At 41.9% G+C, this 15,737-nt stretch overlaps 1 protein-coding gene across 1 annotated transcript in view; it reads right to left on the bottom strand.

Annotated features, from left to right (window-relative positions):
* HELZ (helicase with zinc finger) overlaps positions 1–15,737 on the bottom strand; it is a 144,252-nt gene that overhangs the window by 117,359 nt on the left and 11,156 nt on the right. Inside the window, exons 4-5 of the mRNA XM_060290814.1 lie at positions 3,319–3,546; positions 917–953 (exon numbers count right to left, since the gene is read on the bottom strand). Of these exons, the coding sequence (XP_060146797.1) occupies positions 917–953; positions 3,319–3,528 (247 nt within the window). The 5' untranslated portion in view covers positions 3,529–3,546. The remainder of the gene's footprint in view (positions 1–916; positions 954–3,318; positions 3,547–15,737) is intronic.

Genomic DNA, 15,737 nt, shown 5'->3' with positions numbered 1-15,737 from the left:
GGAAGATGGTACTAGATATCTCTCATGCCAATTAACTCCCAAAGTATACAATCCTATGAAGCAAGGTTTACAAAGAGGTCACTGAATCTTTAATGAATGGTTAAATTATGTCCAATATGCCCCAGGAGTAGATAAGATGGTTTTGTAAGGTTAACAACAAAAAGAGCTAATACTTTTAAGAGTTTTGACACAAAGGAGCAAATAGGAAAAAAAACTTTAACTTATGTTAGACACCTCAGCCCCCCAACCCCAATCTGGATAATTGAAACATTATATTATCCAAATCACTGAGCTGTGCCACACTCCCACCAAGAGTGTGAGAGAATGTACCCGGAACCCTCCTCCCACTCACTTCTAGACTCATTCTAGTGAACTGGCAGCAATCTCCAAGAAAAGGATCCCTAGTCTATGAGTACCCAAAGAGCACGGATCTTACTAATCAATTTCCTGCCCAAAAGAAAACAGGAAAAAGCACCAAAGAGCATTCTAGCCAGTCTCTGCTCTCTAAGGGAAATCTTCTAATGAAGGGGAAAAGAACATTTTAGGAGGCAGAGGCCCAGCTTTTCAATTTATCCAAGCTTAACGTTTTAATCAATGTGTGTTATGTGCTACAGTTCTTAAAATATGGCTCTTTATTGACTGAAAATACTCACACAAACTTTAAAAGGGCATTATCAATGTTCCCAAGGGAGTGACAGCAATGCCAACACTCGTGATTAGGAACAATGTTCATGTGTGCACCCATCATAGCAGGAAAGTCGCCATCCAAATTAGTCACTCAGCACCACCATGAGGTGGGTTTTTTAAATATTATAATCACTTTTGAAATTAGCATATAAAAAACAAATCTTAAACACTGCTCAATTAAATAATTCAAAATCTTCACAGCAGAAAAGAATCCTGCTTTTAAACATACCATGCCTACAATCTTCATCAGCTTGCCCATAGTTTTTCTGCAAAATAAAAGATACAAGATAAAGTTAAGTAGTTCAAGGGCTGCTTAAAACAGATTTTATCAAAAAGCTCAGCTTTGTTTCAAAGTTTAATCACTAATGTTGCAAATTTAATATGCACAGAGTAAAGCTACCTCTGGCCAAGGTTTACACAACATTCTACAAACAGACATTACAGTACACTTCCCTAGGCCATTTATTCACACTCCTCCCCTCGCCCTCTCCAACCTCAAGCCACCAGAAATCTCTTCCCCATCCTCACTCTCAGCTAATGACTTCACTGAGTAAACTGCAGCCCTGAGAAGAGACTTTCCACGGATGGCCACTACCATGGCTGCCCGCTTCCCGGCACACTGTGCCTTCCACCTGTTACCAGGTGAGCCATCGCTGTTCCTTCCTAAAGCCTGTGCAGATCTGTTCCAGGGCCTACTCAAGAACAGCGCTCCAGCAAGCTTCTTCTATTTCTCCTACATCATTAATTTTTTGTTTTCTAACGGTTCAGTCCTAGAAACAAACATGCTCTTATTTCCCTCAACTGAAAAGATCCTTCTCTTCACTTCACTTCTCCCACCAGCTACCATTCCATTTTTTTGTGCTTCAGTGGGGCAAACTCCTCAAGAATTGTCTGTATCATGTATTTCAATTCCCTTCCCGCTGACTTTCTCTTAAACTCTCTTTTATTAGGCTTTCACCCACCACTCCATGGAAGCTGCTCTCATGGAGGTCACCAGTGACTGCCAGTGGATCCAGTTAGATACACTTACATGTACCCATTTAGACACACTGTCATTTCTCAGTCAATTCTCAATCCTCACGACTCCACCCACAGCAACCGACACTGAACCTTCCCTCCTTTGGACACAGGCCTTCTTTGATTGGTTCCTAGGACATCTTACTCTCTTAGTTTTCCTTAACCTCACGGGCTGCTTTTCAGGTCTTTGCTTCTCCTCCCAACCTCTTAAACTAGTGCCACAAGACTAAGTCCTCAGCCCGCCCCTTCTCTCTACCTGTACTCATTCCCCTGCTGATCTGACCCAGGTCTAAGACTTTATATATCATCTACAGGCCACAGACTCTCCAATCAACATCTTTAGCCCAGACCTCTCTCCCAAACTCCAGACCTGCATTTCCAACTGCTTATTCAACATCTCCAGCTGGATATCTAAACGTCATCTCAATCAGTATGTCCAAAATGAACTCTTTCCCATCTCCCATCTCAATCAGTATGTCCAAAATGAACTCTTTCCCATCTCCCATTTCCCCACCTACAGCCCTCTCATCTCAGTGTAAGGAAACTCCACGCTTCCAATTGCTCAGACAAAAAAAGGGCAAAGTAAGTAAACTATGCCTGCTCCATATCTCTCACTCCCTGCCTTCAGTACATTAGGACATCTGCTTCGTTCTATCTTCAGATTGTAACCAGAACAAACCACTTCTCACCATCTCCACTGCTAGCATTTTGATCTGAGCCACTTCACCGCTGGCCTAGATTATTCTAACAGCTTCCAAACTAGTCTCCCTGCATCTGCTCTTATTCTTTTACAGTCTATTCTCAACACAAAGGCCAAATAACTCCTATTAAAGCAGACCATGCCACTCCTCTGCTCAAAATCCCAGCACAGTGTCCCATCTCAAGTAGAGCAGACACCAGCCCTTACAGTGGCCTGAAGGGTCCCACAGGATCTAGCCCTGTTGCACTCTCCCCCTTGGGCACGTTACTCCAGCACAAGGGCCTCCCAACTGTTCCTCAGACGTGGAAGGCATGCTTCCGCCTCAGGAATTCCGCACTGACTGTTCCCTCTGCCTGTCACGATCTTCTTCCAGATTTCAACATGGCTCACTTCCTTACCTCCTTCCTATCACCTTATCATGAGGCCCATCTTAACCCAATTTAAAACTGCAACCCTAACCCTAACCCTAGTAACCCTCTATTCTACTTTTTTTCCATGCAGACTGTTACCTTCTAACAATCTAAAGTGTTTACCTATTTATAATGCCTATGGTTTATTGTCTGCCCCCCACTAGAAAAAGTACTAGGAAGGAGGGATCTTTCTCCTTCTCTTTCACCAACGTATAGCAGATACCTAGAACAGCGTAAACATTCGTTGAATTGAGTGAATAATATTGGTTGAAATATTTGTTGAATGGAGTGAATAATCCAAAATGCTATACGATAGTAATACTTTCAAGGCTTAAAAACACAGTTACTTGCCATCAAAGATATTCAGCAATCACTAGCCACTTCACTCATGTCCTCAGCCCAGAATGTGGTGATTTGTAGCAGCAGTGATCAGCAAGAGTCCCACTCACAGAAAACAGCCATTTTACATGGTTCAGCACTGGCTCATTGACAGTGTTTACTCACCAGCTGCAAAAAGGAGGCGATTCTGTAAAGAAGACTCTCGATTTTGATGCTTTCTATCTCCAGTGGACACGGCCCTGTGAAGTCAGCCATGGAGTACTGGCCAAGAGAAAGGAGGGCCTCTGTGCAGTGCTTGAGGGTCATTTCATAGTCCTGTCTCTTAAGTGATTCACACGCTTGTTCACATGACTTCTCAGCTCTTCTGTCTTCCATGACTCAGGGACAAAAATCCTAAAGACAGGGAGAAAGAACAAATCAGAAAAGGTTTTAAAAAGTTACTAATTATCAATTCTAGCCCCATTCCTAACTCAACTGGCCCAACTAGCTATCTGAATAGTTACTCTCAAGCAGCCTTTTGATCAAGGTCAGAGCTGAGGAGCAACTACTGACGCTACAAACTCTATGCTTCTCCTTTCTATTTTATGAAGTCTTCACTAAAATTCAAGCAAAGTATCAACCGTAAGTCAGGATCATGCCAACAATACATCAAATTTATAAATGAAACATGATGCTGAATATTACAAAGTGTAGTAAGCCATGAAGGCGTCTCTTTTTGTAAAAACCAGAAGGTACAAAAATGTTTCCTATCCCAGCCTCCTATTTTCGGTCTTATAATTCTGTAACTGAGACTGCAGAGAATCAAAGTCCATACCATGTAGGATTTTTCCCACCAGTACAAAACACTGGCTCAAGGGCAAGTTTGAACTGGCTATTAATTCAGTTCAGCAAACATTTCCTGAGGCCAGGCCCTGTGTTAGCAGCACTAAACTCAATGAGGAAGCACGTCATCACTCCTTTCGAGAAACTCAGATTCTAGCAAGACAGGCAAAGCACAAGTGAAAAATAACGAGAAATACCTTCCATCTGCCGAAAGGCATGAGCTGGCCTCAGAAGAAGAACACAAGGTCACTGTGCAGAGATGACAGGAGAGCACAGGGGAGCTTCTCAGAGAGAATACGCACGAGAAACCACCGCGGCAGAGAAAGCACACGATACACTCCACGTGTGTCAGAGAAGGAGGGAGAGGAGCTAAGAATGCCCTCCAATGCCACAAGAAGTGAGGGCTTTATTCCATAGCAATGGAGCATGATGGGAGGTGTTTAAATAAAGAAGGAACCTATCGGGCAGTCCAGTGGTTGGGACTCCGCGCTTCCATGGCAGAAATGGGCGGGGGGAGCGTTTGATCCCTGGTTGGGGAACTAAGATCCCGCAGGCAGCATGGTGCGGTCAAAAAAAAAAAAAAAAAAAAAAAAGAAGGAACCTATCATGTAGAAGTCCTGTGAACAACTGGTGAGAAGCAGGCATTGCCATTAATAACAGACCACTAAGCAGTCCAAGTAATAGAGATTGAGAATTCAAGCGCAGCCTCTCCTGAGCTCTATCACTCATAATGCAGGGAGCAGAAAACCTGGGCAAAGAAGACCTAAAACCCTTGGACCTGAGAGTCACAACACTGCTTCGGAGGATCACCCTTGCTGACCTCTTATCACCATCTCCGTCGGGATGGAGACTGCTCTTCTTGCCTGTTCCCACCCTCGCTCACTCTCCCCACTTTCTACCTTACCAAATGGCCCCAAGGTACAGGTCTCCTCCATCTTTCCAAAGCTCCATTTATGCCACTTCGCTTTTAGGAAGGACCCACGTTAGTGCGTGTTTTCCTAACCAAAAGAAATCCAAAGAGGATAGCTATTTTTACAAAAAGGGGGGAAGTGAAAACAGCGCTCGGCGTGTGTTTCGCAGCAGCCCTTACAGAGGCGATCCGCACTGTGAGCTGCAAAAGTGGGTGCAAGGGGCACCGCCCAGCTCCTTCCCGGGAACCACTCAGCACCTCAGCATCAAGCCACCATAGCTCTGAACTGTCACTGGACTTCTGTGCTTCAGCTCAATTTATTTTGTGCATCCGTTAGCAAGATGTGTCCTATGGTCACTGCTTCTTCGCTTTACGCCATGTCGGCTTATGGAAGGTTTCCTGGGAATGCTCTGCTTTCAGTCATTGGGGGAAACCCATACTTACTGTCCTCCCGCCTCCCTCCAGCCTGCATATCCACTCTCGGCCTGGCCTTTCCAGCTCTGAAAAGACAACCTGGCTCTGCCCTCTGCCGCCTATATACTGCAGTGAAAGATGAGGGGAGAAGCTGACAGGCAGACAAAAGGCAGCAGCAGTGAGTGAGGCCTGATGACAGACATCGGAAGAGGTCCAGGCCCCTTCAACTTTTGAGATGTTTTGTATAACAAAAAATGTAGAAACACCTAAGGGATGGGATGAGAAAGAGCTCAAAATGGATTTCAGTATTTGTCAGCGTTTGTTAAATATGGGTGGTACATACACGGGGTACAATGTAATATTCTCCACTTTTCTAAGTATGAAATTTTTATTAAAAAAAATACCAAAACACGGTTTTTAAAATTACAGGATATTTAAAATGTTTATACATTTGACAAGTTAACACAAAAAATGAAATCTAATTGTGTTATTCACAAGGTAATCCAACAAATATTTAGAGTATTGCATCCTCAGGCATTACGTGGCCTCCCTTTAAACTTCCTCAGCTCTCCCTCAGTGGGCTATAATTCCCAGTTTACTTTAGGGGAACTTAAATATTTAAGTTATAGTTGGTGTTTATGTCCCTTATACAAACATGCATTAATTTGGGGAAATCAATTATCAAATAAACATCAAAAGTAATCATTTCTACATTACTAACGTGACTTTGCCCATTAGAGATCAGAATGGCATTACAAGATCATCAGTAACTTATTCTATAGGCCAGAGCTGATGCTATTGACATTTTGGGCTGAACAATTCTTCGTTGCGGAAGGCTGTCCTGTGCTTCATAAGATGTTTCAGCAGCATCCCGGCCTCTGACCACTAGGTGCCAGGAGCACGTCTCCTGACTTACAACAACTAAAGATGTCTATCTCCAGACATCAGCAAACGTCCCCTGGGGGGCAAAATCATTCCTGGTTGAGACCTACTGATATGAACAAGCATACAGTGTTTGCTTGCCCAATAACAGCAACAGAAGATGGATACATCCATGGATTCCAAAGGTCCTAGAATTAGCAAATCTCCTCTATAAAATTCCTAGCCCACATCTAGAAAGTATTACAAAAAGAAGGAAAATGAAACGAAAAACTAACAACACATGAGCTAAAATCTTTGCTAGGGAGAAAACACAGCACAGTGATCCAAAGCACAGACTTGGAGCCAGAGGACTTACATTCAGAACTCACCAGCTGTCACTCACCAACTGTGTCACTCACCAGCTGTGTGACCTGGAGCAAATGACTCAGCCTCAAGTATCTCAACTTGCTCACCTCTAAAATGGCAAGAAGACAACTAATACCTACCTCCTATGGTTATTTATTTTCACTTAAGAATTAAGTGAAATAATACGTGTAAAGTGCTTAAAAGAATGCCTGGCATACAGTGAGTGCTCAGTAAGTGTTAGTTAGCTATTGTTATTTCACTAAAATTCCATATTTTCAATTTATACAAAATGGAAATCACTTTACAGATTTCAACATACAACACTGTATTCATAGAAAATAAAATATCATGTTATGTAACTACTTTATCTACTTGACAGAGGAATTATTTTCACCCATTTTCTCCATCTCGATAAAATAATAATGGTTATGATTATGCAATCATAATAATGATTATGCTCCCCAATAGCCATTGGAGAAACAAGTGTACTTGTACGTCGCTGACGAAGACAAGCTAACCCCTAAAACTGGCTCTGAGGGGAGATCACAAAGACTACCGTCAACATTAATCACCAAACATATTAGCCAGGGATATCTCAATAAAAGTAACACAGAAGTAGAGATTAGGGACAGAATTACTAACTCTGGGAGCTATGGGGGAAAGTGACTTAATTTCAAGAGTTAATGTCTCTGATATGGAGGCTCAGGTGCCCACCTCAGCACTGGATATGAAGATGCCTACCACAATTACGTTTGTTAATTAATCAGGTCCCAACAGTTCATTTCTAACTGCGGTCTCCCTGACCCTCACTGCAGGTACTTCTGTAGTGTAGCTCTCCATACAAGGCAGGTCTCTGGTAACTGTCTTCCCTGGTTCTTCAGAAAACAGCGTGACCTGGCTACACATACTCCTGAAGAAGTTCAAGTGCCTTCTTGAAAAACGTAAAATAAAAACTGCCAGACGAGGTCAAAGAGAGACAATGTCTCAAGCCACGCTAAAATGGACTACAAAAAACGCAGATCTAGAAACTACCTCTACACGAGGCCAGCTCCCAGACACACCTCACCATGTAGCCGACACTCTTGGCCAGGATACACGGATACACCCGTGTCTACAGCACGCGACCCTGCTACGTGGTGGACAGACACTGACCAAGCTGGGTCTTGTACAGCCTCTGCCACGGGGACAGAAAGGCCTGGAGAAGGGCGCTGAGTCGCTTGAACCCACCAGTGTGGGAAGAAGCACCACGTCCACCCATTGCGAGGGCCACCCCTATTTGCCTCGACTCTTTCTCTTCGTGTTAAAAATTATCCAACTTTCACCAAAAGAATACACAACACTAACTTTCTGCAAACTCCTGCCCCTGTGGGGAACGGCATTCCTGGAGGATGTAACTTCACAGACAAAAAAGCTGGAATCAGTAACCAAGATTCTAATTCAAATCCATTAACCCCTGTGATCTGTTGCCGATCTACAAAAAGAGCCTAATAGCATATTAGTCGTTTGACCAGCCAGCGTCCATCCCTTTTTCTGGTGATAAAAGCCCACAAATTCCCTCAGAGTAGGTACCTCTCTCCGACTCTCAGTCGGCATGGCTCCAGTGGGGTCGACTCTGCCAAAGAGCCAGGGGTGCCATGTGACCAGAACTGGCCAATCCCAGTCTCACAGCCTCAAACAGCGATTGGCTCCAGGTCAGACATGTGACCCCATAAGAGCCAATGAGACATCATGAGACTTGCTGAGGCTTCTGGGAAAGAGACAGGCACTCTTTCCGGCTGAATCTAAACGCTGACAGGCTACAGGGGGTGAATATGCTACAGCCATTTTTGTAACATACAGCTCCTGCAACTGAAGTCCATACAAGGAAAGGCAGAGTTGACTCGTGGGGAGAACCTGAGTCCTGATGACTTTACTTGAGCCCTGAATCCAGCCAGCTGTGCCTGACTTCGCAGTTAGGTGAGCCTAACTCAAACTTCTTTCCAGCTTAAGCCAATTTAGGTTGGTATTTCAGGCAGCTGAAGCGAATTGATGTATATGTGTATATCTGATTAGTACCTCACAGGATGTGAAAAATGGAATGAACTGACAGTTGTCTTGTAAAACAGTGTATATACACATGATTATTAAAAACACTGGTCACAGGTATTGATTAATAATAAGTGCAAAGAGAAAAAAGTGGGCATGGGAGAGAAATGACTTACTGTGATACGTGGTTATTCCGACTCTTGAAAATATTCCAAAACATTTGTTTAAACAATTTTATCATAAAGCTATTTCAGCAATAATAATAAAAATAATAACAAGAGCCATTTGCTGAATGCCTACTGTGGGCCAGAGGCTGTTGAAATGACTATATTATGTAATCTGCTTGATTCCTCATAAACGACCTTACAAGGTGGATGTTATTATTATCATTCCCACTAACAGATAAGGAAACTGAAGCACAGAGAAGTTAAGTTACTCACCCACAGTTACACTGTTAATAAAAGGCACGATTCAAATGCAGACATTCTGATGCAACTCGTGCTTTTAGCCATGACACTGAATCTGAACCTACACTCAAAGTTCTCATGCTGTTCCAGTGAAGCAGAAACTCAAACTCAGGCACTCCCAAAAGCATCAAATGTGAATGTAATATTTTAACCCTGGAAGAGTCTTAAGGACTAATTCCTACATAGTTCTGCATTATGAAAGTATACATATTTAACCACATTAGTGATCATCATTTTTTTAAAAAGTGTGAAAACCCTCACAAACCTCAATCAATTGCATTCTTTGGTTAAACAGAAGTCCTAGGTGTTGCCAAGACTAAGGAGCATATTATATAGTACTACCTTGCCAGAAAATAACATTTGCACCTTCCACAAAGTCAACTTTATGAGAACATTCCCATCACTAAGTTACTTTTCACCACTTTTATAGAACAGAAACTTATTTTAAAATCTACCCATCTTAGTATAATATAAAAAAGAAAAAAATTTATGCATTGGACTTTCTCAAAATTAAACCTTTTTGCTCTTTGAAAGACACTATTATGTTAGAAGGATAGGAAGCCAAGCTAAAGACTGAGAAAAAAACAACTGCAAATCACATACCTGAAAAAGGATTTGTATCCAAATATATAAAGAATTCTCAAAACTCAACAGTAAGAAAACAACCCAATTAAAAGCTAGGCAGGGCTTCCCTGGTGGCGCAGTGGTTGAGAGTCCGCCTGCCGATGCAGGGGACACGGATTCGTGCCCCAGTCCGGGAAGATCCCACATGCTGCGGAGCGGCTGGGCCCGTGAGCCATGGCCGCTGAGCCTGCGCGTCCGGAGCCTGTGCTCCGCAACGGGAGAGGCCACAACAGTGAGAGGCCCGCGTACCGCAAAAAAAAAAAAAAAAAAAAAGCTAGGCAAAACATTTTAACGGGCACTCCACTAAGAGGATCTAATGATGGCAAATAAGCACACGAAAAGATGTCCAATGGCATTAGTCATCAGAGAAATGCAAATTAAAACCATGATAAGATATTACCACATACCTATTAGAATGGCTAAATTAAAATCACTGATAGTATCAGTGATGTGGAATAGGGGGAATTCTCATACACTGCTGCTAGTGGGAGAATATAAAGTGGTACAGACACTCTGGAAAAAGGGCTGACAGTTTCTTATAAAGTTAAAAATATACTCACTATATCACCCAGCAATCCCCTCTCCCCAGAGACAGCTACCCTAGAGACAGAGAAATGAAAACTATGTTTGCACAAAAGTCTGTACACAAATGTTTACAGCAGCTCTATACGTAACTGTTAAAAATTGGAAACAACCCTAATGTCCTTCAATGAGTGACAATGGAAAACTACTCAGTAATAAAAAGGAATAAACTTTCAATACATGCAATAACTTAGATGAATCTCAAAGACAGAGTAAAAGAACCCAGTCTCAAAAGCTTACATGTATGATTCCATTTATATGAAATTCTCAAAAAGACAAAACTATAGGAATGGAGAAAAGATCAGTGGTTGCAGAGGTTATAGGACGGGGACAGTTAACTATAAAAGGATAGCATTAGGGAATTCTGGAGAGTGATAATATTATTCTGTATTCTGATTGTAGTGATGGTTGCACAAACTACAAGTGTGAAATTAACAGAATAAAAGAAAAAACTTAGTTTTAGTGTATGATAATTTTAAGAATAAAATTTTTAAATTATTTTTAAAATATGAATCCCAATATCACAATGGACACGGTTTTTAAAAACTGGAAAGAGGGGCTTCCCTGGTGGCGCAGTGGTTGAGAGTCCGCCTGCCGATGCAGGGCACACGGGTTCGTGCCCCGGTCCGGGAAGATCCCACATGCCGTGGAGCGGCTGGGCCCGTGAGTCATGGCCGCTGGGCCTGCATGTCCGGAGCCTGTGCTCCACAACGGGAGAGGCCACAGCAGTGAGAGGCCCGCGTACAGCAAAAAAAAAAAAAAAAAAAAAAAAAAAAAAAAAACTGGAAAGAGATAAAGAAGGATAAGTTTGTTAATAAAAGGAAAACCTGGGCTTCCCTGGTGGCGCAGTGGTTGAGAGTCTGCCTGCCGATGGGGGGAACACGGGTTCGAGACCTGGTCTGGGAGGATCCCACATACCACAGGGCAACTGGGCCCGTGAGCCACAACTACTGAGCCTGCGCGTCTGGAGCCTGCGCTCCGCAACAAGAGAGGCCGCGGCAGTGAGGGGCCCGCGCACCGCGATGAAGAGTGGTCCCCGCTCGCCGCAACGAGAGAAAGCCCTCGCGCAGAAACGAAGACCCAACACAGCCAAAAATAAATAAAAAATAAATAAAAATAAATAAATTTAAAAGGGAAATCTATACATTTCCCTTTCTGCAAATGCAGGTTTTCAAGGCAAGAGCAGAGCCTCAGAAAGAATGTCTGCAAACAGAACAATCACTAGTTCACTAGGTACAAAATGTAGGATACTTTTGAAGAATCCCATCACAGCTAGATAACTGGTCCAGGACCAAAAGTAAATACTGGAAGAAAAATGAAGTCAACAGTGTACCACCGAGGTGGCAGGCAGACTGGCCTGGACTAAGACATGTTCAGTAATAGATAATAAGGGAGGTGATTTGTAAGCACCATTCTCGTCCCACTGTGGACTTCCTTCTGCAACAGTGTAAGGATAACCGCCAGATCATCTTGAAATCAAGTCATGAAATATACTTTTATATTTTTAAAAATCAATTATTGTCCTAAATTAACTTTTCTTATTAATTTAGTCATGGTCCTCTTTTACTTCTAAAAAATTAAATCTTATTTGATTAGAGACAGACTTCAAAAAATAAAAATAAACTGTGATCAAATAGCAGGAACAAACAGTAGTAACTAAAATTTCTTCAATCTAAACTGAAGATGATTTCTGTATCTGTCTTTTACATTTGTCTCCATTAGGGAAAAAAAATTATCTACCTCATAATTAACTTGGCTGGAATGAATCAGACTGCATTTGTAAAGGTTTCAGAAGACCAATGAGCTGTGCTAAACATTACCACTATCCACCTGAGCAGAAATTACTATACATAAGTTTCTTTACATAACGAACAAAACAAAAATTTAAACAAAAGAAGAACTACTAGAAAAAAAATTAGAGATTCGTATTTTTAAGTCAGTAATTTGCCTTTAGTCAGTAATTTGCCTCATACATTATTATTTTCCCTGTGGAAACCCAATTATTATCCTGAAAACAAGACCACTTTAGAAAGTAAATGCATTGTGACAAAAGAAAGAAAAAGCAGATTGATACATTATTAAAATAACTCACATGCCATACCCTGAGGAGTAAGGAAGCCATGGCAGAGCAGGCCCCCTTCTCCTCAATGGACAGCACAGCTGTGGGGAAGACACTGCAGCTAGCACAAGCATGTCACACTTCCTCAGGGAGGAAGCAAGTTACAGACCACTCTAGAGAGGGCGCCCATAAACTGACAGCCATGCTCATTACCCAACGTCCAGGCCACCCACAGGCTGACTGCAACCCAACTTTCCCACCATTCCCACACAGGCCCCAGGGACCGTCAGGCCTCTGAGGCTCTGCCAATGCCCTTCCCTCTACCCAAATATCCTTTCCCTCCTCTCTCCGGACCTGAATCCTGCCCAGCTCTAAATGAACACTTCAAGGCCTATTTCCCTAAGAATGCCTCTCTCAAAACCAAAATTACTTCCTATAGAATGATCTGCCTCTTACTCATCCATTATCTTGGATTAAATACATCATGTAAGATGCCTTATCTGACGAACACAACTATTTTATAAATAGGAGTCATGTTTTATATCATCTATATCCCCATGACAACCATTCAGCTCACTAAAACCATTCAATAAATACTCTAATTGAATTTCCGAAAGAGTTGACCTAAAATAACCTACATGCCAAGCATTCCAAGAACTGTCCTGAACCAAATTCACTCCTCATTCGAATGCCAATGTCATAGACAGGGATGTTGTATTGTCTTGAAATGTACTTGCCTTTATGCAAAACTAGAATCTCTGATGAATCTATGGGACACACATGTAAAATATTCTGCAAAGTAAAAAAGCTTTACTTATTGTACTGTGCTTAATATTCAGCCAGACTTGCATTTTTCTCTAAAACTTATAAAATTACTGAGTATGCAAGAAGCATTAGAAGAGAGACTAAGTCTATTGAGAAGAAAACTGGAAGCGAAGGTCATCAATCATTTTCTACTCTGAATAATCTCTTTCATAAAGAGGTAAATTCTCCTAAATTCCAGAATGAATGGAATTCAATACAGCAAAGTAAAATGCTTTAAATACATAAAATAAATATCTTGATGGACCTTCCACCATGTGTTTTAGTAACTTAAATTATTAAAAAAAAAACCCTAAATTTAAGAAAAGTTATATCAAGAGCTAAAATTGAGATTTTTTTTTTCCATCTATTACTTTGATTTTCCTGGCCCATTTTTGAGAATGGTCAGCATTCTGGATCAATAATTCCAAATTATTTCTTGAAGAGAGATTCCTCCCAAGTCATTTAACATGCTTACTAATCAATAAAGATATGAAAAAACAAAAAACCCATATTTATGAAGCAAGCAAATTATATTAAAAGACTGACTTTGAGAAAAGGTTGCTGCTTGCCAAGAAAATTTTATTATTATAAAACATTTTCTGTCATTTGTATTTCTTCATTTTCCCTTCCAGATTATCTGTGTAGCCTTGTAAACACATCATAATCCAAAGCAGTTGAGCTTTATAAATAAAATGTAAATCAACGCAAGAGAGCCAACTGCATAATTAACACAAAAGCATACCGGGCTTCCCTGGTGGCACAGCGGTTGAGAGTCCACCTGCCAATGCAGGGGACACGGGTTCGAGCCCTGGTCCAGGAAGATCCCACATGCCGTGGAGCAACTAAGCCCGTGCACCACAACTGCTGAGCCTGCGCTCTAGAGCCCGCGAGCCACAACTACTGAGGCTACACACTGCAACTACTGAAGCCCACGCACTCTAGGGCCTGTGTGCCACAACTACTGAGCCTGGGTGCTGCAATTACTGAAGCCCACGCACCTAGAGCCCATGCTCCGCAACAAGAGAAGCCACCACAATGAGAAGTCCGCACACCACAACGAAGAGTAGCCCCCACATGCCACAACTAGAGAAGGCCCACGTGCAGCAACAAAGACCCAACACAGCCAAAAATAAACAATAATAAAAAATAAATAAATAAAGGCATCATCACATAAAAACAAATGAGGAAATAATTTTTTAAAAAAAGAATAACTGGTGGGGCAATGGTTAAGAATCCGCCTGCCAGTGCAGGGGACACGGGTTTGAGCCCTGGTCCGGGAAGATCCCGCATGCTGCAGAGCAACTAAGCCCGTGCGCCACAACTGCTGAAGCCCGCACGCCTAGAGCCTGTGCTCCGCAACAAGAGAAGCCACCACAGTGAGAAGTACACGCACCGCAATGAAGAGTAGCCCCTGCTTGCCGCAACTAGAGAAAGCCCGCACACAGCAACGAAGACCCAACGCAGCCAAAAATAAATAAATTAAATAAATAAATTTTTAAAAAAAAGAAACCAAAGAAATAAAATATATTTTGGGGAGAAATAGGAAAAATTATACATGGACTTGATATCTGATAGTATAACTATTAGTATTACTGAATTATCTTCTTAGGTGTGATAATGGTATTATGTTTATGAAGAAACATGTCCTCATTCTTAGGAGACACATGGTGAAGTATGAATGAAATGCCATCTGAGATGTCTGCCACTTACTTTCACCTGGCTCAGGAAAAAGAAAAACTCTAGCTATTTGACAGAGAAAGAGAGACAAGGCAAATTATGACATAACGCTAACAATTGGGTATTAATTATACTATTCTTACAACTTTGCTGTAGGCGTAAAGATTTTCATAATATAAATTAAACTAACAGTTTTCTTTAACTTAAAAAAGATTCAAAACACAAACTAATCCAGAAGTTATAATCTTCTCGTAAATATATTTTATTTTATGCTGCTTAATTCATCTCCTCCAAATTAAAAAAAAAAAGATTGAAAAGGGGTGACTTATTTTACATAGTAAGGAATTATAGCTAACATCCAGGAGTAATATTTAGGTTTCCTTCAAATTGATATTGAATACAGTCTTTTTAATCATCTGAGCAGTTTATACTGATCTTGGGCTCATTAATTGCTAACTTACCTAGTTTTTTTAAATAAATATGTTTATTTGTGGGGGGTTTTTTTTTTTTTTTGCGGTACGCGGGCCTCTCACTGTTGTGGCCTCTCCCGTTGCGGAGCACAGGCTCCGGACGCGCAGGCTCAGCGGCCATGGCTCACGGGCCCAGCCGCTCCGCGGCATGTGGGATCTTCCTGGACCGGGGCACGAACCCGAGCCCCCTGCATCGGCAGGCGGACCCCCAACCGCTGCGCCACCAGGGAAGTCCAATATGTTTATTTGAATACAATTACCTTATCCCTTAAAGAAGCCAGAAAGAAGATTAAATAACCCAGAAGACACAGTTGGAAACTGTAAAGAGGTATAAGAAATAGAGTCACTGGCAGAAGAGAAGAGCAGATCTCTTACAAAGCTGCATTCCATGTACCCTGCCTGGGTCAGACATAGTTCATCTTGAGCCAAAGATCCAGTAGACACCCATCTGCCCAAAATGCCTTTTTCCAACTGAGAAAGAAGTGAAAATGCTAAGACATATG

This window comes from Globicephala melas, chromosome 20, assembly GCF_963455315.2.
Source record: "Globicephala melas chromosome 20, mGloMel1.2, whole genome shotgun sequence".
Lineage (NCBI taxonomy): Eukaryota > Metazoa > Chordata > Mammalia > Artiodactyla > Delphinidae > Globicephala > Globicephala melas.
The sequence above is the reverse complement of the archived record's forward strand: the minus strand, read 5'-3'. Positions and strand labels throughout refer to the sequence as shown.